The sequence below is a fragment of the Aulonocara stuartgranti genome, assembly GCF_965226115.1.
Source record: "Aulonocara stuartgranti genome assembly, chromosome: 23".
In the NCBI taxonomy this organism is placed as follows: Eukaryota; Metazoa; Chordata; class Actinopteri; order Cichliformes; family Cichlidae; genus Aulonocara; species Aulonocara stuartgranti.
The window spans coordinates 33,185,767-33,208,918 of NC_138958.1; the positions used below are offsets into that span (position 1 = coordinate 33,185,767).

The window sequence follows — 23,152 nt, forward strand, 5'->3', positions numbered from 1 at the left end:
AGCTTTAATATGTAAAGACAACCAATGGGCACAGCACTTAGAAAAAATGGCCAAGATCTAACCATCAGGCAGACACTGGCGTCCATTTCCATAGAAGCCTGGTTGGCAGTGACAGCAGAAGCCTGTGGCATAGTCAGTGCAAAATGCATTCTGGGAGCACTGCTGCAGGAATCTAAATGAGAAGGAGAAAGTTGTAGTTTTAAGTACGATCGGTGCTTTTTTGATATGTATTCATGGCATCAGACAAGGCATGAGAATGGACAAGTGTCAGATCAAGCAGACACTAACTTAAAATATTATTTCTGCAGGAAAGAGCTTTTCTTTTTTAAGAAAGATCTTCAGATTCTGAGAAAGCAACTTTTACTCTTTACACTGTTTTGAACAAATCTCAGTGTTGTTAAGACACCTAACAAAGTTGTCTTTGATGTCTTTTCAATGTCTTACCAACAATGTCTGATTGGCTGTGTAGGTAAGCAAATTAAATTGCATGTCTACTCTTTACATACCTGGCACATGTTTCCTTATTCTCTGTAGTATATTGAATCACTATGAGAGAAAAAAAGTAAGATTAGAGGATACATGATACGACATTTAAACTCATTAGCCTAATGTTTCCACTCTAATGCTTCAGTTATACCCACTACATTGGTTAGTTTGCGCTCCACTGGTGACATCATCACTCAGCCATATTCATTTAAGCTCTCTGTTATGACGCAGCTACTTGCAGTATTCTCCTGAACAGTAAGTGTTGCTACTCAGACAAAACCTTCATATTGCTGATGGTTTAGGGGGAGAAGAGTTTTTCCGACTAAGTCTTATCTTTTCAAACTGTTGCAACATCTCCCTCTGTATCATCTGTGAATGTCTTCTGCAAAATTTATGAAAAATCTTTTATAATGATCAACATTCTATATTATTTTTATGACTTTTACCTGAAAATGAGTGATGGTAAGATGATTCACTTGAACAATTTATATTTTGTCTCCAATCTACACATCGTACAAAAACTTCAATTCAAATGTATTTGTATAGCACCAGATCACACCAACAGTCAGCTCAAGGCGCGTTATACTGCAAAGTAAAGACCCTACAATAACACAAAGAAATCAGATGACCCTCTATGACCAAGAACTTACTGACAGTGGGAAGGAAAAACTCTTTTAACAGGAAGAGACTCTGCAGCTGGTTGGGGGTGAGTGGAACAACATGAAATTTGCACACACACACATGCAGACATATATGCATACACTCCAAGATGCTATATGAAAAGAAAACCAGCTGCTGCAGTCCTGCTTCAAACATCCACACATGCACATCTTTCCTCTTTAATGAGAACCTTCATTGACATAATACATTGTGTAGTCTTGTAACCCTCACCACTCACTGGCTAACCACAACCCTAAACTAAGCCAAATATTAACCTAAACCTCAATACCAAGTAATAAACAGTCTTTGGATGTGGCCAAGATGAGACCCAATGTCTTCACAGCATATACATGTTCTGACTACGGCTCTAAATAGACTCTAAACTAAAAGACTGTTTATTTGTTGAAAGTGTCTCTGACTTGAATGCTGCACAATTTTTTTCTTTGAATCGACAAAAAAATAAATAAATAACTGAGTCAGCAAGAAAACTGCTGACTTAAGATATTTAGATTGAAACCTTAAATGCCTATTCTTATTAGAACTGCTCAAGTCTGACCACAACCTCACATGCTTAAGTAACTTCTCTTAACAAAAAACATCACATGGAGCTTGCATAACTCCTGAGCGAGTGCATTGTTCTCTTTGACTTTTTCATTTTCTTTCTCTCTTTTTGGGACGTTGGAATTTTCTAGGGAGACAAAGACGTAACAATTGTACTCCAAGTTTCATAAACATCAAATCCATAAAAATGCCGAAAAATATAAATGTGCTTTCTAAAAACTTCAAAACACATAAATATAGCACTTGACATTTGACCTTTTTTAAAACCCGCTTGAAAACACACTTGTATTCTTTAGCTTTTAATTGTGACTAGTCTTTCATTGTTTTTTACTATGAATGTTTACTATTTCCATTATCTACAGCACTTTGGTTCAACCTGTGTTGTTTTTAAATGTGCTTATGAATAAATTTGATTTGATTTGATTTGATAAATATAGCCAAATACTCTATGTACGTATACTAGTACATGAAGTCTGATATTCTTTAAGTCTACAAGATATGGTCTAAAATGGCCTTAGCAGCAAGATGCTCCATATCCCATCCTGCCTGTTTCCACTTTTACTATAGCTCTACAACAAAATAGTGAGCTTAAAGACATATCTTGTTTTCCTAAAAACATGCATAAAAATGTCAGATAGAACATTAAACACTTGGCGACAGATCTCGAAGGCTTCTCAGAAAAAACTGTTTCTTTTTCCCAAACTGACCTAATAAGATGAACTCACTTACGCAGACAGTTTGCTTGACCTTATATAAGAGGTTCACTGAGAACACATTCTTATTTATGGCAAAATCCTGTGGGAATAGTTTGAAGGGGAGGGAGCGTGAGCACACACACCTGGTAGCTACACAGCACAACGGCAGTATTGTATTAGGTACCGCTCGGCAGCTGGCCAAGACAGCGAGGTAGCGTTTTCCATGAAACTAATTTCAAAGAGTAGAGAAAGTGCAACCAAGGTTATTTTGTTATAGCTACAATGTACAGATGTCCCCAAATGCATCACATGCAAGCAGTGACAAAGTTACTGATATGAAAAGAGGACAGCTATGAGAATTCACTCTCTGTATATGTGTATGGGTTTGACTGTGCCTGTTCAAAACGTGGCTGTGTGAAATAGGCACATTTTTGGCTGTGGCTTTCTTTAGAATGGCTCCTCAAAACATAGTCTCATGTGACTCACTTCATTGTCACAGGAATCCAAAGACAAATAAATAAATAAAATTGCATGAAAAACAAAACAAAGTGTATACTTGCCCAGTTATCACTATGACAACTTGACTGTGAAAAAGACTGAACTTTTGACCAGCTGTCCTTTTGTTTCTGACGTCCTTTAAATGGCCTATTTTGGCCTAAGCGTGAAACGAGCACACTATGAAGTAACTTGGAAAACTGTTGGAAAGTGTATCTAGACGATTCAGTGAGGTACCACATATTGATTTGACTGCTCTGTGCACTTCTTTAGGATAAAGTTTGCTGATAAGTTTTAAAAAAAGAAAAATACTCATTGTTTTTTTCTTACCTCCTGTGTCAAAATTAACCTGTTCTTCATCCACACTGACCACATGTGCTCCAGGGGAAAGAGGCGGAGCATTTCTATGTGGGGTGTGCACATTCACCACTTTCAGAGGCAGCTGCAGAGGAAGACACAGGAGAAATATGTTCTGGCATTGAAAGCAATAAAATCCAAGCCTGTAGCTGTAATTCTCTACAAATATCATAATCCAGAAAGTTATGATCTGCGCTATGTTCTCATTATTTTGTTGACAACACCATTCCACTATGACCATGATATTTTCTTAAATTGTCCTTTGAATTTAAAATCCTTTTAACACCTGACAACCCTGCTGCTTCAATTCCCTTTTTTCATATCTAACTAAGGCAGTTGTGATGGCAAAAGGTGTGCATAATACCAAGTTGTGCATGATAAATGGTTAGTGGGTTATACTACAGTTCTTTGCACATTTGAACCACTGTTACCTGTGGTTGCTGTTCCTGGGGCTGCTGAGCACCTCCCTCTGCGACTGTCTGTGGAGGATTAGGGGAAGCGTACTGCCTCTCTGGTGGCTCGAAACCATACACAGGTTCAAAGGTCAATGGTATATTGTCGCTCCCATAATGGTTTTGCGGTAGAAGGAATCTTGATCGGTCACCATCAGCAGGTGCAGGCTGGAATTCAGGGTTCCTCCCTGTTAAAGGATAATCATCTTCTCTTTCTTGGGTATTAGGGTCAAACGTATTCTCCACATATTCTTCAAACTCATCATAGTCTGGGGTGGTGGTGCCCTGGAAGGAAAAACAATGGAAAAGTCAGAGGAGTAAAGAGCAGCATGGGTGTCTGAGGTTGTGGTGGCAGCTAATAAAACTGATTGGACTGGGGATTATCTAAAAAGAACATCAGAAACAGTGTGTAAGATAAAGAACAGTGAAAACAATCATAACAAGAGGGTTGTGTCTGACTGTCTTATCTGTTGGGAAGCCCAAGATGGTAGAAATGTCCTACACTGGTGCCAACTCCACCCAACACCCAAAGAAGGGTCACACCAACAGATTGTACTGTTAAACAAGTCTAAGCCCTGGATCAGATGGTGGCAAAACTTCCCCTGTGCAATAGGAGCAGGCGGTGGTTAACTGAGGGCAGATGGAAGAACTGCAGGCCCAGGCCGAGCGGCACAACCCGGTGCTGGAAAACCTTGTGGTCTGGTCTGGGGCCGCAACTCAACTGCCTCTACTTACCATGGTTCTTTGATCATGCCACACAAGACAGTGGAGACGTATGACCGCAGCTGGTCTTGGATATGTTTGAGGATACAGTGTTGGAGGCTGGTAAGCAGCTGGTGGAGGAAAAGGCTGTGTGGCTGCTTCCCCTATTGTCTGGGGAAGGGCAGGCAGCAGCGCTCAGCCTACCAGCGGTTTTTCAGGGGAACTTTAAAGATGTCTGGAAGACTGTGCTGGACTGCTTGGGCTACTCCCATAAAGACCAGTGCTGCCAATTCCACAACTCCAGACTGGGAGTGGGAGATCAGCTATTGGCCACACCCAGCTGGCTGTAACTAGGGATGTTGTAGTGGGAAATGTACATCCTGTTGCTGGTGGTGCTGATATAATATGATAAAACCATAATAAAATCGTGACCCAATTCTTCTGGATGAGTCCTACTTGGAATGCCAGTCAGGTCATTTCACTGGAGTGCACAAGGATATCCTTTTGTTTTTAGTCTTGGTGAATTATGCAACACAATATCATGAAGAGGTGGCTTTGTGAAGCATTTCAATTTCTGCTGAGAGTGTGGTCCATGAGCTGTTTCTGGTCATATTCTGAATCCCAAAAGAAATATTTACTGACCAGGGCAATTTTTTCAAATCTCACACATGGGCTGGTGGAGTGTGTGAATAAAGCATTAAATTCCATGATGTTTGAGGAGAAGTTCATTCACAAGGATGAATGAACTTGGGACTGGTGGTTAGACCCACTGTTGTTTCCACTGTAGGAGGTGCCCCAGGCCTCCACTGATTTTTTCTTTTCCTTTGAAATGCTGTTTGGCAGAAAACCACGTGTGGTGTTGGACCTACTTACAGAAAACTGTGAGAAAAGTCCAAGCAAAAATAAAAGAAGAGAGGATGTCAGAGGATGACAACAGAGAGGCTAGACTCAAGTAGTTTACACCAGGAGGTAAACTACTTGTGTTTCTCCCATCCTCCAGCTGAAAAGTACTTGTCAAGTAGTAAGGGTCTTTTGTGGTCACACATGATGGGTGGGTGATGTCAATTATGAGTTAGCACATTCTGCCAGGGGTAGAGCCACAAAAATATACTGCCTGAAAGTGCAGAGGCAGGCAGATCCTGTTTCTCTGGTGAGCTTGATGAAAGACAAAGATGGGTTGGGGCCCATTCCCGCCATTCCTTCGTGACGACCATCTCACACAAGCCCAGAGAGCAGATGCTGTTAGGTGGTTCTTGGAGCTGAATGGGTTCATCATGAACTTTGCAGAGCTAACTAGTCCCCTGACCAACCTCACCCGAAAGTGTGAGTCAGACCTGGTCCATTGACAGAGCAGTGCCAAGGAAGCTTTAAATTCCATTTGACTGGGTAAAATAAACTCTCTGGGGATAACCATGCTCCATAGTCCTAACTTCTCCCTGAGGGCAGGTGGCCGTTTTGTGTTTGCAGGTGAGGGGATTCGACTGAGGTATACATCGGTTGTAAGCCGTCAGAGCGCAAGACTAAATACAGCACAGCAGATAAAGAATGTCTGGCAATTCTGTAGGCAGTTGAAGCCCTCCACTGTTATCTCCTGATATGCTGATTCACCCTATGTTCGGGCAATGTTTTGCAGAATGATGGCTCCATTGCACGAAGGATGCCAACACCCAGATCATCCAACGATATCTAGCTTGACAGCCTTTCAAATTCACGATGATCCAAAGGCTTGAGGTATAGATGGTTGTGGCTGATTTCCTCTTCTGTGGGCAAAGGAAGTTTAGGCTCCGCATCCCAGGTTGGGCGATTGGGGTATTTGGTGGCGGGGTGTGGTTTTGGCTCAGCGCCGGGAGAGCTGGAGCAGAGGGCTCTTTGGGCTGGCTGGCACAGCTGTCAGCAATTGTCTCATTATGTCTCTTCTATTTATGCAGTAGCTCGCTGGGACCAAGGTGTGTATAGCAATCACTTGGACTAGCAGCCAGAAGAGCTACTAGAGCTGATAAAATTGAGTGGACATGTCACTGTTAAAAAAGCGTTAGAGATAACACTGAATGAATAAAGAAAGCAGCATAGCAAGAACGTTGTGTCTGACTGTGTGTGTTGGGAAGCCCATGATGGCAGAGATGCTCTACAGCAGGTGTGTCAAACTCATTTTACATGGCGGGCTACGTGCAACCCACTTTGATCTTAAGCGGTCCGGACGACTGAAACTCCCCATTCTGTAAAGAAGTTACATATTTAACTGTTTTTCTACATGTGCCAATAACAGAAATCTGTCAGCACGGCTCTTTGGACTTAAATTGTAAGAAATAAAATTAAAGTAAAAGTTCTGGTAGCTCATTGCTCTGACTTCCAGTTTTGTGTTATTTGTTTTTTTTTAATTGTTTTTTAATTGTTTTGTTTTTAACTGTAGTCATAAAAAAATGAAATTTCTATAGTAGAAATTGAAAAGCAAACTTTTCTGTTTTTCACAAAGTTACAGAGGTTTTACTAAAGACATGGCTAAGCCTTTTGCAATTTAGCATAATCTGGAATGATTTATGAAAGTTGAAATTTCTGATGTACTCAATAGCAGAAATTAGGCTTTCTTGTTAGAGGTCATTTGGGGAGAAAAAATTGTGGCCGACAACACTGTACAAAGCAGTAGACTGGTGCATAATAAGCAAGCAAATAAGGCAGAAAATGTAGATTTTTGATGCACTACAGTATATTTCAAGAAGATATATTGTTATCTTCCAAAAGCTAAATCAAGCAAATAACAAAATTACCATATGGGAGTCATATCCTACAGTTGGTGGAGTAGAAACAGGACCTTTAATGGATGCAGGTACAATGTTGTCAAAGGAATAACGGTTTCCAGTGTGGAAAAGCCAAAGGCCTGGAATTCCACTGTTACCAAACCTAGAGCAGAAGAAATCAGACATTCACAGAAGGATGTAAATAATTATGTGCACCACAAAAAAACATTTTCTGTTGTTATAAATGTCCTAAGCTTCTCCTGCAACAGCATTTGAAGAAAAGGTTCAACAAAGGACATAAGGCAAGGCACATAACAATGAATGTGAACATCTTTTTTTGAGTCACTAATTTTAGCTTGACATTTACAACCTGTAATTATTAGCTATCTGCCCCTTATTGTGCTATACATGCACTGTCATTAGCAAGCTCTTACTACATACACATTTATTTACCAGTATTTGTTTTAGCGATTACTGTGTGTGTATGCATCTTGTTACTTGTTTCGATTCTGATCATAGAACAAGTCATTATTTGCGTACATCTAATTCTAAGGTTAAACTGTTGGCTGCAAAGAAATTTATGGTTTAACCTTTTTTACTTACTGGTAGAGGTTTTTAACACTCTGCTCATTACTGGTGACACTGTAGTAAGGGCCTTCATTTCGGGAAGTTAATATATTTGGAATTTCTCCTCTGCTGAAGCCAACTCTTGCTGGAAGCTCTATCTCAACATTATACGACTCCTAGAAAAATTAAAAAAAAAAACAAACAAACAAAAAACAGAACAACATAATAACCATGTTCTCAAATAAAATAAAATAAAATAAAATAAAATAATTTGTCAAATATTTAGCAACAAATACTAACAATAACAAAAATTAGGAACTATATAGAATAATTCAATAGTCATTAAGGAACAAAATAATATGTAAAATCTGAGCAACCAAAACGTGCACACAGATACTAACATAACCCTGGTCAGGTGTTATGTTGACCCCTTTATGCACCTAAAGCAGCAGTGGCTATGTGAAGTGATAAAAATAGTGATATAAATACAATGGTTCATTTTGCTCGTGTACATTTTGCCCTACAGCTGTAACAGTGATGACTTAACTCTTGTTTGCTTACCTTAGGCAGTGTGCCAAAGAAGTTCAGACCGCCTTCAGGGTAGAGGAAGAGGACATATGAGTCTGTCTCATCATAACCAATAACAGCCTGGAACGTATTGACCTGTGGAGGCAAAAGCGGATTACAACATGGGCAGCAAGAAAAAATAACCCTAACCTGCTCAGCCAGGGTTCCAAGTGATCTGAGCAGGTACTAAAATGTGACATCATCACACTGCATGCCACCGATTGGCTAGTCTGTGGTGTCATTCCATGAGTCATGAGAGCGTGTCGTTCAGGAAAATCAAAACCACATTTTTGAAACCTAGCAACAAGGCTGAACAACGCCGTGTTACCCCGAGCAGCTGGTATAATCTTGCCTCGAAGTCCACTTTTATTGTTGGTTTTGTGTTGCATATTGATTACATTGTGGGACACTCAGACGCGTTGCTATGACGACAACCACGTCCATCAAGAGGTACTAAATTGTAATGGAAAACCAGTCGATCCATGTCAAACCGATCTGAGTAGCTACTAATGGAAAAGGGGCTTGTGTGGCGTCAATCAAACACTTTCCAGGTGGATCAAATCTGGAACATCTAAACAGATATGACAAGGTCCCCAACGCCATTGGCTGACATGCAGCTCCTAACCATGACAAAACCTCCAACGTGTTTACAGATGGTTATAAACTTCACTGTTGTATTCTATTGTATTGTATGCCTGTGAGACTGTTCTATATTTGCAATCTTTCATCGATTGAACTAAATAAATGGAAACAAAAGTTTTTGTGAAAGGCTACTGATAAGAAAGTATCTAAAGTACAGTTTAAATCAGTTCATCGCTTGAGCCTTGTTTTCCCCTTTCCCTTTTTTATGCTTGAACTATTTGCAGGTTAAGTTACTTAACCCAAAAATTAAAAATAAAATGAGAAAGTCTGGCTCACTGGAAGCAAACTACACTACATATTTATGTTTTTCTGATTAACATAGTGTTGAATCCAGTTTTTACACATCTATAAAATCACCTCCAGTGTGTCCTGCTCAGCTTAACCTCCCTCCGATTATTCATTATTTTTACACTTACTCCTCATGTTTAAACTTCACACCTCTCCTGCACCTACCCTCTCCTCCTCCCTGTGTAGCCTGCCCTTCTTCTCTCATCTGCTGGGTCCCATGTTTAGACTTCTCACCTTTCACACCCCCCATGCCTTGCGGTCACCAAAACGACTACTTAATCTCATCTCATCTCACTTTACACAAACTAAGCTGAATTGAATGAAGTCTGCATGGACTGACGAATGAGGGAATTCCATTTACACGGGAGACTGTGACTTGAAGAACTTATCTCCTACACGTATGGGGGAGGCCAAGCCCACTGCTCAACCACAGTTGAACAAACACAGATTTAGTGAATGAAGGAGACACTGTGAGTGATCCCATGTTGTTTTCCTTTGGAACAAAATCCAATTATCCGTAGACTCACACATAAAAAGAAAGCAACAGATATACACACACCTCATACTCTCAGCCCCCAGCCCAGATGTTGATCTCCACAGCTGTCTTCCTGTGTGTCTCAACATCTTTCAGGATGACTTTACAACATGCAAACCAGAGACCAGCTACAATGTGTTAGCCAGGGGCCATGGAGGGCACACACACACACACACACACACACACACACACACACACACACACACACACACACACACACACACACCTACAGATGTTCCTCCACCTATATTAATCTCATGTGAATGCATGTGTGTGTCCCCCACCTTGTTTACATCAACATCTTTAAATGCTCTTGCTGTTTGTGGGCGGGAGGGATTTCGGAGCCTCTGGGCTCTGCGCAGTTAGTGAGGAGGGGGGCTTGTGTTTTCAGGGAAGGAGGAGAAGACGCTGGAGCAACATGACGTGATGTGTACCTTTTTTTGGGGGGGAAGGGGGGGGGATTCTGATACTCCAACTAGATGTCTCTCCTGTTTTTGTTGCTGCTTTCTTGGGAGCAGGAGGAGGAGAAATGAAGGACACAGCGAGAAGCAAAAGGAGCACTAAAATTGTAAGGATGATCTGATATCCTCGTGTTGGTGTTGTTCCCAGACCATCATGAAAATGTTGTTCCAGGTTCAACATTGCAAGTGACCAATCGCATTGTTGTGACGTTATTCTTTTGCGCGCCAAGCCATTCGTGCATTTATGAAATTCCAATGTTGCAAGGACAATATCAATTCTGCTTACCGTTTATTAAAGGGTTACGGTTAGGGTCAGGGTCCGTTGATCGGCGGACAGAGGCGGTTTCACGCAGCTTTAGTACAGTTTTTTGTTTTACGCCGGTTTTTCCCGAAGTTGCAAAAGTATGACGTCACAACATTCTGATTGGTCACTTGCAATGTTGATCCTGGAACAACATTTAGTATGATGATCTGGGAACAACACCAACACGAGGATATCAGATCAACCAAAATGTAAGGTTAAGTTGAGAAAAGCAAAAGGAAGTTTGTTTGTTTTTTCTCTGTCTACATGTAACATACACCAATCAGCCACAACATTAAAAACAGTGACAGGTAAGGTGAGTAACGCTGATCATGTCTTTACGATAAGGTGAGTGCTAGGAAAGCTTGGGCCTGACATCCATGTGGATGTTACTTTGATAGGTACTATCCACTGAAATATTGTTGTAAACTACAACCGTATGAAACCTAATAACCCCTCAAGTCGATGTGATTTACTCCTGAACTATAAGTGTTGCTAAAAACACAGATAAAAGAAGTTAAAACACGACTTTGGGGAGCAACTGAAAGTAGCTGAGAATATTTAATCTTTCCCAAGTGTTCGAGCAAACACCAGCCTGTTCCAGCCTGTAGAGATAGAGTGTGGTGATGGACATGGGGGGGGTATAGATGATGATCTCATTTTCACAACAAATAAATCCATTCATAAAATGCTGAACTAATGCGTTTTCGTTTGAAAACGCATCGTTTTCTCCCAGTTTCGGCCTCCCGTCCACACTGAGACGGAGGAAAACACAGCGTTTTGAAAACGCTCTCGAAAACGCATACATTTGAAGACGGTGCTTCAAATGCAGTGTGGACAGCGAAAACGGAGACTTTAGAAAACGATGATGCATATTAGTCATATGATGCAGTCATGTGACCAATTAAACTAAGATAGCGGAGGGCATTGTACAGCAGTTGTTTTGTTTACTCTCAATTTTGACAGCGATATTAAAGATTAATATCAGTTTGTACATGCTTCAGATAGCTTTTCTTCAAATTCTTTAACTCTCACTCGCTTTTGCAACTTTGTACTTTTGTGTTACTCACAGCAGCAACTCCACGTCATTGTTAGTCCATTTAAAAAACTTTTCCTCAACATTTTGCCGCGATGTTTCAAAGAACCGGAAAGTAAATAAACGGCAGACAGAAATGAGGCAGGTTGAATCTCCTTGCGTTTCACGCATGCGCAGTACTGGAATGTAAGCGTTTTCGGGCGTTTCAATGTGGATGCACAACTCTGTGAAAACACCGTTTTCAAATCTATCCAGGCTAGTGTGGACGTAGCCTCAGTCCTGTAAGGTCCTCTGTGCTGGTCCCCATCCCGTCTCTGTCTTTGTACTCATGTGTTTGTCTGTCTCCCCAAGTGTGTAAAGAAGTCTCACAGCTGGAGAACAACAAATTGCAGCCAACACACATCAAAGACGTTTAGACTCTGTAGCTCAGTATGCATGTGAGAGGTCCCCCGCTCCACACACACACACACACACACACACACACACACACACACACACACACACACACACACACACACACACACACACACACACACAACACTCAGACTCCCTACAGGCGTTGTGTCACACCTTTTTAAAGCGTTTCCTCACACTCTTTGCTGCAAGCAGACGCAGGCACAGACGTTTAATTGTCTCTGGGACCAACAAATGTTTCTTTTGGGGGCCATGCTGACTGTTTTAAGGTTTAGGTGGTAACATCATCCATCTGCTAGGCCTGTCTGCTTCACAGCAGGGGGTGAGAGAGTCTGAAAACACCTCTAAAGAAAAATACCGGAAGTTTATTTAGAAAGGTGATAAGCACTTACATGAACTTGCCTTTTAGACCTGTGTATAAATCACATTAAAGTCAATTATGTTTTATTATCATGGGACCAGTTCTCTACAACCGCTGTCACAAAGTGATTTTTACTGCACTGTAAGGAAACAAGCCTACAATATTCAAGAGATACGCCCAACATATCAGGTGATCACGATGGTGGGAAGGAAGAACTCCCCTTTAACATTAAGCAACCACCTGCAGAACCAGGCTCAGAGAGAGGCGGCTGTTCGCTATGACAAATCGGGACTGAGGAGACAGAGAAGGTAAAAAGAAGAGGGAATGAGACCAGGTACAACAAACAGGACAAAACAGAAGAGAAAGAAGACTGAAACCTGTGTCAAGTTTTGTTTTCTTCATCATTTTTGTCTCTCAATGGCAGCCTATGAAGTGTCATTTGTTGCATTTTGAGTGGCCCAATGATTTATGTGATTGCATATGATGATGATTCATAACAATCTCCCTTCTTTTGGTGTTTTACTTTTAAAGGAATAGAATTAAAATTAAAATATTGATATCACTTTTAAGTTTGCACTCTAAATATGAAGCTAGAACTAGCTTAGATAGTTAGCTATGATTAGCTTTGCTTAGCATACAGACTTGATACTATAATACTATTTAATAAGCTTTATTCTGTATACACAGATCATGTAAGCAAGAAATATTCCTCATCAGCCCTAATCTAAACAACATTTTACATATACTGCAATATAGATCCAATTATTTACAGCCAAGAAGTTATTTTTGCAAAAGTTTGCTTAGCTGATGCCAAGTAGCAATGAAAAAGAAGCTAAAAGGAGTCAATCCAAACGCCTAACTTATTTTCTTACAGCCTGGTACAAAAACTGTTTCCCTATTTCTAAAAACTATCTGATATGATAATATTCATATCACTCACCCTATCAAAATCTATTCATGTTTAATGTTGTTAAACGGCCACTTTAAAATGTCATTGCTTTCAGCATTCAGTTGTACTGAAAATCACTTTAGTGAGTTGCTTCCTCAGTTTTTCCACTAAGTTAACTTTGCTTTCTAGGATATTTCTTGCCAAAATTAGCATGCCATACAACATTACACTAAACTACGTGTATGACAACATCTCATACAAATATGGTCATGCATGGTCAAGACTGATTACCAAACTACAAACTTAGAATTCATGAATCCACAGGGCTGTGTAAACACACTGGCTGTATCCATCTTTTATATACACTCTTTTCTTGACACTACGTTAACAAGGCTTTGAATAAACGACAGCAGCCGCAAACATATATCAAACTGTTGTGTAGAATTAATTTTAGGACTCTCTCAGTTTACTCAACATAGTTTATCTTACTTTGGGATTGTTTACTATTTACTTATTTATTAGTAGTGTGGTTTACTGCCTTGAGATAGTTGAGTCTACTTTACCTCACATAAATTAAACTGAAGACAGTTTCGTTGATTTTCCGTCTCATCTGGCTTTTAAATAAATGACTCAACACACTGTAGCGGATGTTCTGAATCATGTCACAGATATTTAAAGCTGGAACCCAGTCTGCTTTGCCTGGAACATCCCAGGGAAACGAGTTCGGGATAAATGGACTTCACTTGTTTGTTAGTTGCTGGTGTTTTATCTCGTCGGCCGCACAGCTCCAAGCAGGCAAAGTGAGGCAGACAGCAGCTGCAGCCCAGTTGCCAGCCTCACCAGAGTGCTACAAACGGAACTGCCTGCAGCGTGGGAACTGGCACACACACATACACACATACTGACTACAGCCCAACACTCCTGTCAGTATCTTACTGTTGTCATATGAAAATCTCTACACTAATTTTATTTTTTTGTGACTTTTTTTTTTTTTTTACCTTCAGCTGTTTATAGCTGAAAAAAATCTGTCCAGCTTTGGGGCTTTTGAAAGCTTTTCAAAAGCTTTTTTTAAAATCAAGAGCAAATGGTGGTTAACCATAGCTGCTTTTCTTAGATCCTCAAAGGTTTGCGAACATGAATCTATTACGTAACTACAAACCAGACAGCTATGAATGTGTACTTATAATTACTAAAGCGATGTCCCAAGTCATCATGAGTCATTTTTTGGACATCACAGAGCAGTACACTAAGGCAAACTCATTTTTCCCCTTACTTTTTGTCCACTAATAAGCAGAATCTTTCTCAGGGCGTAAAAGCAGAGTAACATCTTCTAAAACTTGAAGTTCAGTCAGTCTGCTTTGGACCGGGATGAACATATTTCAGGGGGATGCCTCCTGTGTCACTGCAAGGAGCCACCAGAAATAACAAATAACACCGATGGCAACAGCACCTCCTATTGTGGTACAGTAACAAGACAGTTCAGCTGGCAATACCTTTCTTTTTCCACATATAGCAAATGCAGAGGACAGATTTATAAAACCAGAAAACATGCAAAGATATATTCTAAGATCAAATCTTCTTCATGTTTCCTCTTAAAAGGCCAGGACGATTGCTAAGAAATGACTGTGTTGTCACTTTGAAAGACAGTCATGTTACATATGGCATCACGCACTATCTGAGTTGATCTACATAATGCTTGTGAACTACATCTTGAACTGAAGCTGAGTAAAACCATATATAACTATACAAAATGATGGATGGCACTTATTGGTTTGTAAGTCCAGCTGTTGAGCATTATTGCCATCCTCCGTATGGGTGAGAGACGGATCTAGCTTAGAAACAGAGGGACACTGGACAATCACATCATCATAAATTCATCAGGTAATGAGATAATAGGTCAGGGGAGCCGAGAATCATTTTGCTACTGACTTCTATTATACACCTAGATTTTGTTTTTATGACCAAATGATTCCCCTCATGCCAATCATTAGCAAGAGCACAGGTTTAAGGCACTCCAAAACCTGTGAAAAACAGAATCAATTTTTTAATATTTTGCAATATATTAAGTACTGTAATAATATATAAATTAAGATTTATCACCTTTTGTTAACCATAAATTATGTCTTCAAAGTTAAACTTTGTCAGTATCTATCTTATATAACAAGATAAAGTTACCTCACTTATTTTTTGCTGCAAATTCAGATTGACAAGCATACCAACGCTGTCAATAAACTTGGCCAAATGTTGCCATAGGATGGAGTCAGTCTGCAGACAGTCTGCAATTAAATGGGGTCAGGTTCTCAATTATGTGCAATCTGTTTCTGATAATCCAGCAATTAACAGGGATAAATCATTGAAAATGACATATCTGTAGCTGTTTACGTAGACAGAAATTCACATTTAACTATTACATTTTCTGTCAGCAAACCACCTGTTCTGTAGGAATATGAAAATGAGATCATCATCTACAGGGAGTGCAGAATTATTGGGCAAATGAGTATTTTGTCCACATCATCCTCTTCATGCATGTTGTCTTACTCCAAGCTGTATAGGCTCGAAAGCCTACTACCAATTAAGCATATTAGGGGATGTGCATCGCTGTAATGAGAAGGGGTGTGGTCTAATGACATCAACACCCTATATCAGGTGTGCATAATTATTAGGCAACTTCCTTTCCTTTGGCAAAATGGGTCAAAAGAAGGACTTGACAGGCACAGAAAAGTCAAAAATAGTGAGATAACTTGCAGAGGGATGCAGCAGTCTCAAAATTGCAAAGCTTCTGAAGCGTGATCATCGAACAATCAAGCGTTTTATTCAAAATAGTCAACAGGGTCGCAAGAAGCGTGTGGAAAAACCAAGGCGCAAAATAACTGCCCATGAACTGAGAAAAGTCAAGCGTGCAGCTGCCAAGATGCCACTTGCCACCAGTTTGGCCATATTTCAGAGCTGCAGCATCACTGGAGTGCCCAAAAGCACAAGGTGTGCAATACTCAGAGACATGGCCAAGGTAAGAAAGGCTGAAAGACGACCACCACTGAACAAGACACACAAGCTGAAACGTCAAGACTGGGCCAAGAAATATCTCAAGACTGGTTTTTCTAAGGTTTTATGGACTGATGAAATGAGAGTGAGTCTTGATGGGCCAGATGGATGGGCCCGTGGCTGGATTGGTAAAGGGCAGAGAGCTCCAGTCCAACTCAGACGCCGAGCAAGGTGGAGGTGGAGTACTGGTTTGGGCTGGTATCATCAAAGATGAGCTTGTGGGGCCTTTTCGGGTTGAGGATGGAGTCAAGCTCAACTCCCAGTCCTACTGCCAGTTTCTGGAAGACACCTTCTTCAAGCAGTGGTACAGGAAGAAGTCTGCATCCTTCAAGAAAAACATGATTTTCATGCAGGACAATGCTCCATCACACGCGTCCAAGTACTCCACAGCATGGCTGGCAAGAAAGGGTATAAAAGAAGAAAAACTAATGACATGGCCACCTTGTTCACCTGATCTGAACCCCATTGAGAACCTGTGGTCCATCATCAAATGTGAGATTTACAAGGAGGGAAAACAGTACACCTCTCTGAACAGTGTCTGGGAGGCTGTGGTTGCTGCTGCACGCAATGTTGATGGTGAACAGATCAAAACACTGACAGAATCCATGGATGGCAGGCTTTTGAGTGTCCTTGCAAAGAAAGGTGACTATATTGGTCGCTGATTTGTTTTTGTTTTGTTTTTGAATGTCAGAAATGTATATTTGTGTATGTGGAGATGTTATATTGGTTTCACTGGTAAAAATAAATAATTGAAATGGGTATATATTTGTTTTTTGTTAAGTTGCCTAATAATTATGCACAGTAATAGTCACCTGCACACACAGATATCCCCCTAAAATAACTCAAACTAAAAACAAACTAAAAACTACTTCCAAGAACATTCAGCTTTGATATTAATGAGTTTTTTGGGTTCATTGAGAACATGGTTGTTGTTCAATAATAAAATTATTCCTCAAAAATACAACTTGCCTAATAATTCTGCATAACCCCCATATGTCTGAAAATAACACATGCATGAAATGCAAAAGGTGGATGCTATATACACACAGGTTTAAAAAAAAAAATTATGTCTCTAAAATGTAAAATCTCTAAAATTTAGACTTAAATTGTAGACTTAAGATGAGATGTCTAAAACGTTACTTCTTCTTTGGCTAAAATAATAAGATTAATTGAATAAACATTACTCATGTGAGAGTAATTTAACTGATAAAAAAAAAGGAGGTGTAGTTCATAAAAACTCATTGATCCTCTCCATGCACCTTGGAAGCAGGTGAAGTTGTGCCAGAAAATTTTTGCTGCATTTATACATTAGACAGAAGTTATGTGCAAAACTTTGACTCTCTCTGAGAGTAATTGCAGTCTGTCCAAAGACTGTTGTCCTATTTTCAATCGCATGACCGGGCACTTAGCTTGCTCTGAATTAGAGTGTGTCCAGTGTCGAATGTTTGTTGTTGTTTTTTTGTTTTTTTTTAATATAGATGATTTAATGTAAGTTTGCTTGGCTAACGTTATCTCAGGATGGTGGTGCATGAGATGAGCCACTTTGCTTGTAGTATTCCCAGAGTTTTTTAAATGTATTTGATAAAATATTGATATTTGGTGTTCCTATATTGATATAATACCCCCAAGCAAAGTACTGCAATACTATACGGTATTACAACATTTTCCCCACCCCTACAATATATTAATATTAAATATAAATAGAGACATCTGACAGATGAACTGATAAACCTGCGGTTTGCCTCCACTTATCACCTCAGAGAGAATGCTCACTTCAAGGGACACACAGGCGTTTCTGATTGTTTGCCTTTATGCTATGAAACATGACAGTAGGACACAAGGAACTGAAGTTATCAAGTTTTGCTTTGATGAACAAGCAAGTTATAACATGCAATTAGTTAGCTTGTGAATCTGTAGCTGTTGTAACTTGCAGAGCCTGGCTAGCTGTTTACCTTTCATCTGGCCTCTGCGTTAAGCTAAGATAGTCATCTTTTTTATCTAATTCGTGACAAGACAGTGAGTATGTGTGAAATGTCAACCTGCTCTTTTAACATCAAGATAACTCTAGTGCTTCTTTGGATGAGATATTTTTCCAACTTCGGGCTGCTTAGTGTTACTGATAATCGCTCAAAGTAAAGTCAACACTTCTTAAAAGATCTAAACACTGAAAGCAGTCTTTAGCGAAATGACTGCGGTAATTAGCTAACAGAGCACCCTGCTAGTTGATGTATGGGTGTGTATTTTAAGTCAAGCAATTTCTGTCCAATTTTGATAATAGCATCTCTAAGGCTAATTTCATCGAAAACACAGCTCAGCTTATTAGAAGTGTGAGCCTTCACTCTTTCGCTTTAATTCTCTGTCTTCTGTTTTCCTGTTATTTCATCTCCAGACGCCACACATTCTGCCCCCTCCCCCTGAAACAGCATCCCAACACCCCCCAGTACCCACCCCAACAATCACACACTTCAGGTCACACACAAACCAATCTGCCCTCAACACACACCACCCAGCACCTCTGGCTAATCACTTCAAAGGAAGATGCTATCAGTCTAAAGAGAGACCCACTCAAGCAACTAAGAGAGCGCTCCAATCTGATGAGCAGCACGGAGCGCTTAAATAGCAAAACACGTCACTTCTTGTACTTTAGGAGGTACGCTCCATCCTCTAATTAGCATGTTGTCAAGAACTGAGCTAAGACAAAATTCCAATTTTGGGGCTCGGAGAAAAAGCCCTTGTCCACTTGGGGGCTTGTAAATCCCGATCAGTTCCAGAGAAAGCAGTTAAGAGGGTTAATGTTGCAGTAGCCATTAGACTACTCTATGATAATTTTTTAAACATTCAAGGAGGAAGAAACAAGCCTAAAAGAAAGCAGACCGTGAGAGCAACAAAAAGAACAAACAGAGACGAGGAGGGCTGACAGAAAGAAAGATCCCCTGGTGTTTTTCCTTAAACCTACCACTCCCTTTATTCCTCTTCACCCCAAATTCTGCACACCAAGAACATCAAGGAGCTGTTTGTTTGATCAATAGTAGGTCTGGCTTTACTTGGAGTCTCTCCCAAAGTTGGACTGTAACAAAGCAACCAATGCTTCTCCTGTTAACTCTTCTTAATACCGCTCTTTAAGTTCTGAATCATTTGCTTGGACAAGATTTTAGAAAGTATTAATATTGACATTAATATGAAAGAAAACCGATACAAATGTCTGACGGATACACCATAATTTAAACCCTGCTAGTGTCACTACACTTTGTTACACTTTAAAAGACATGAGCATGTAGGTGGCAGGAAAGGTCTCATGCAAGGGTCACTGCTGAGCTGCATTATGACTGCACTGCTTCTGCACCCACACGAGAGGCAGGAATTCTTAGACTCCACTGATTTGATATTGACCATTCCTGAGAATCATCATGCTTTAGTGATAGCTGTCATTACGGTCGTGGTTACACAGCAAACAGGAACTATCAGCGACCAATACTTTAAATGGCAAATACAGCATTTAAAAAATGGCACAATTATCCTAGATTACACAAAACGGAAAGACAAAAAAGGATTTAAAGAGTGAAACACGAGGAAAACCATTAGTGGCGGAGGGCAACAATGGTCAATACATGTTTGTGTCTACTGGTGTGTGAACTGGAGAGGATAAAGAGGGCGGGGGACACTTTGATGACTCTTAAAGATGATCTTTGACCCTTTAAAAAGGTTAAGAGGCAAATTTGGGGAAGAGGGATTACAAATAATCTCCCCAACCTTAGGGTGATTACAAGTCATGCACAACAGCCAGGAATTTGGGATTAAGTGTCACACAAGAACCAAAACATACTAGTGTGGGGTATGTGGGCTGTTTACATGATGATAAAACAGAACTCCTCCATACAGGGAGGCCCTGGAGCTACTGGTGTCTCTTCCTTTAAAACATCTTACCTTGTTTGGAGGGCTAGGGGGTCGAGTTTGTTCTTCGTATGCCGGGACATTTTCCCACGTTGCCACTACAGCGTGTGTGGGTGTGAAATTTGCATCTGGGAACCCCCGGTGTACTTCCTAGGCGAGGAGATGAATGAACGAATGAGGGAGGAAGGGAAAGGACGACACATGAAATAAGGGAATGAAAGACAAACACTGAGCTGATGGATTGAGACAAACCAAATCTGTAGTTAATTAAAGTTCAACAGGTATTTTTTTCTCTAGTGTTTTATAGCATCTTATGAGTTTTCAACACTAAAACTGTAATCATTACACACCTGTGCGACTCTGTTGAGCACACTGGGTATTTCAGTCACCCTGTAGTAAATCTGTCCTCGCCCTCCGCTTGTGTCAATGTCAGCCAGGAATGGAGCCACCACAGGGAAGTCTGTGGGGAATCCGTCATCAACGTATTGCTTCTCCATTGGCAAGTCCTGGGCTGATATGATGCCATTGGTGGCCACCTAAAGGGAGGGAAAGCTTTAGTTTGGAATATTTGGAATACTATCACGAACCCAACAAACCTCCTAATGAACCCATTCGCCCTTGTAAACCACTAGAACCCCTTCATGGACTCCAGGAACCACATAATGAACCCCTATTTTCCTCAAAAACCACTGGAACAACCTCGGGGTGCCCTCCCAAATTTTTCTGATCAAGATTTAGAAAAGTTCTGACCACATGCAGCCACAGCTGTACTCAAGCAATTCAATATTTCCATTTGATGCTACTTCACAACATTTTAGAAGGAGATTTTTACAAGGCTGTAGATAGATCCCCGTGAGTCAAAAGATCAGTTTTTTCTACTCTTGGCTCTGTATGACATCAGTCAGAGGGACTATCCCTAATATGGTCATTGAGAGCCCAAACCTTTGACTGTGAGCACAGAAGCCCCACCCAGCTGTGTGTTAAAGTGATGTACACATCAAAGCATTAATATTGGTATTCCTGATTATTAAAGTGGCCATGTTGCATAATGAGCATTCTCACATGTGACAGTATTAATCAGTGCAATGTTGCTACCACTTAAACCTATCTATCTATCTATCTATCTATCTATCTATCTATCTATCTATCTATCTATCTATCTATCTATCTATCTATCCTGAAATCTTTGATTCTCCTTGGATAGCTTGCATGAGTCACAGTTCAACATAATCTCTATTTATCACATAACAGCCCATGGTGTTGTAGAAGTGCATTGCTGAGACTTAGTTCAAGTTTTAAGTGAGGATAATAACAGTTTACCACTTTCTTTGGATCTAAGAAACGTTGTTGATCTCAAACAAGAACAATACAACATCATTTATTTCTTGGTTATATTTTGAGTTATTTTCCCAGATCTGCAAGCTATCAAATAATAGTCAGTTAGAAAATAGTTAAGTAGAAGCTTTAAGTGGCTTTTTTCCTTTGAACCCATTGGTTCACTCCTACTTTGCAGCATGGCTACTTTGCAGGCTCTGACAGGAGGCACTCTGGGCAATAATTACTTTTACTTTTAAAGCATTAAGTACATTTGACTGAGCAACACTTCTACTTATACCGGATGCTCCTACAGCAGTTATGGTAAAAGAAAAAGAGTTAATTTATTTGCATCTGTTGACATCTGCTGAATATAAAAGTGAAGTTGCTGAGAGATTTGGATTTAAATATTAGGAGCGCAGTTTGTTGAAATCCTATTCAAACATTGGTCCTTCATGAAAAAAAGAGTACACATGATAATAAACCCAATCTCCTCTGCTGTCCATCTCTTTTTTTTATTCAGCCGTGAATGAATCGCTCCATTTAGCAGAGGGGAAACAGCAGCACAACTCTCCTGCGCAGATTATTCAACAGCTGCAAATATCACCTGAGACACGTGAAGCGGGAACTTCAGCGAATCTTTTTAGGTGCTCACAAAATAGACAACCTCGACTGAGTGCAAATGAATAGTAATGAAGTCGTACTTACATATAGCTGGGAGAAAGGGGAGTTGAAGAAGTACAAGGGTCTGGGAAGGGACAGCACTTTGGACGTCTCATCGTCGCCCTCTCTCAACACCGAATCTCCATTTAAAGTGCCGTAAGGAAACATGTCAGCCCTCTGGATGGCAGTAACCATAGTGCAGCTGCAGCACAGCAACACGCACGCGGCCAGCATCGCCCATCTCTCCATTGCACAGCCTGAGTGATCGAGCAGCGCTGCGCTATGAGAGGGAGCAGCAGGAGAGAAGCACAGCTGGACTCAGAAAGAGATCTTTACTCACTCCTCCTCTCCACCGAGCCCCCGCAAACTCCACGGGGAGGGAAGGAGGAGTTTATGCCCACTGTGATTGGTCAAAGGCGGGGTCAGTGACAGCAGGCCGGGGCTGGAGGTAACATCTGGCTCGTATTAAAGAAAAGACAAATAGAGCATTTTTAATCCGGATGTAACTCTATCTGTTTCACAACACTGAAAAGACATGTGGTGTCATTTAAAAAAACAAACAAAGTGAGAAACATGTTTTCTTAAATAGTTTGTAGGTTTAATTTGAGGTTTTCGAGGAGGACACATTAAGTGAGGGGATCTGGAGGACTTCCCTGGGAAACTTTTAACTTACTTCCTGAATTCTTGTAAAGTTTTCTTAACAAATATGTGACTTTTCTGCATTTATTCGTAATGGAAATATCGTTATGTAAAGGAAAACATAAAATTCCGACACATCAGGTAATGATTCAGTATGTTAGGTTCACACTTCTATATATTGTATATAGATCGTTTTTTTTTTCTTCGTTTTTTTCTTTGTCAGTTTTTTTGGAAGCCACATTTGAATGAGATGAGATATTAGATGGAACAATAAGGAGTTAGCACTCTTGGTTTTGCACCCTTTGTTTCTAAGTATATACCTGTATGATCACCTGACAATCCACATCTGCTTCTTGGATGGGCTGTACGATTAGGCAAAATGCTAAAAACAAGGAAATA

The 23,152-nt window shown here is 40.3% G+C and overlaps 1 protein-coding gene across 1 annotated transcript in view; it reads right to left on the bottom strand.

The window, feature by feature from the left end:
- Window positions 1–22,468, bottom strand: part of nid2a (nidogen 2a (osteonidogen)) — a 57,108-nt gene extending 34,640 nt beyond the window's left edge. The window contains exons 1-10 of the mRNA XM_082523434.1: window positions 22,160–22,468; window positions 20,488–20,673; window positions 20,171–20,287; window positions 8,272–8,373; window positions 7,747–7,886; window positions 7,174–7,306; window positions 3,686–3,991; window positions 3,228–3,339; window positions 507–546; window positions 63–172 (exon numbers count right to left, since the gene is read on the bottom strand). Of these exons, the coding sequence (XP_082379560.1) occupies window positions 63–172; window positions 507–546; window positions 3,228–3,339; window positions 3,686–3,991; window positions 7,174–7,306; window positions 7,747–7,886; window positions 8,272–8,373; window positions 20,171–20,287; window positions 20,488–20,673; window positions 22,160–22,363 (1,450 nt within the window). The 5' untranslated portion in view covers window positions 22,364–22,468. The remainder of the gene's footprint in view (window positions 1–62; window positions 173–506; window positions 547–3,227; window positions 3,340–3,685; window positions 3,992–7,173; window positions 7,307–7,746; window positions 7,887–8,271; window positions 8,374–20,170; window positions 20,288–20,487; window positions 20,674–22,159) is intronic.
- Window positions 22,469–23,152: the final 684 nt, after the last annotated feature.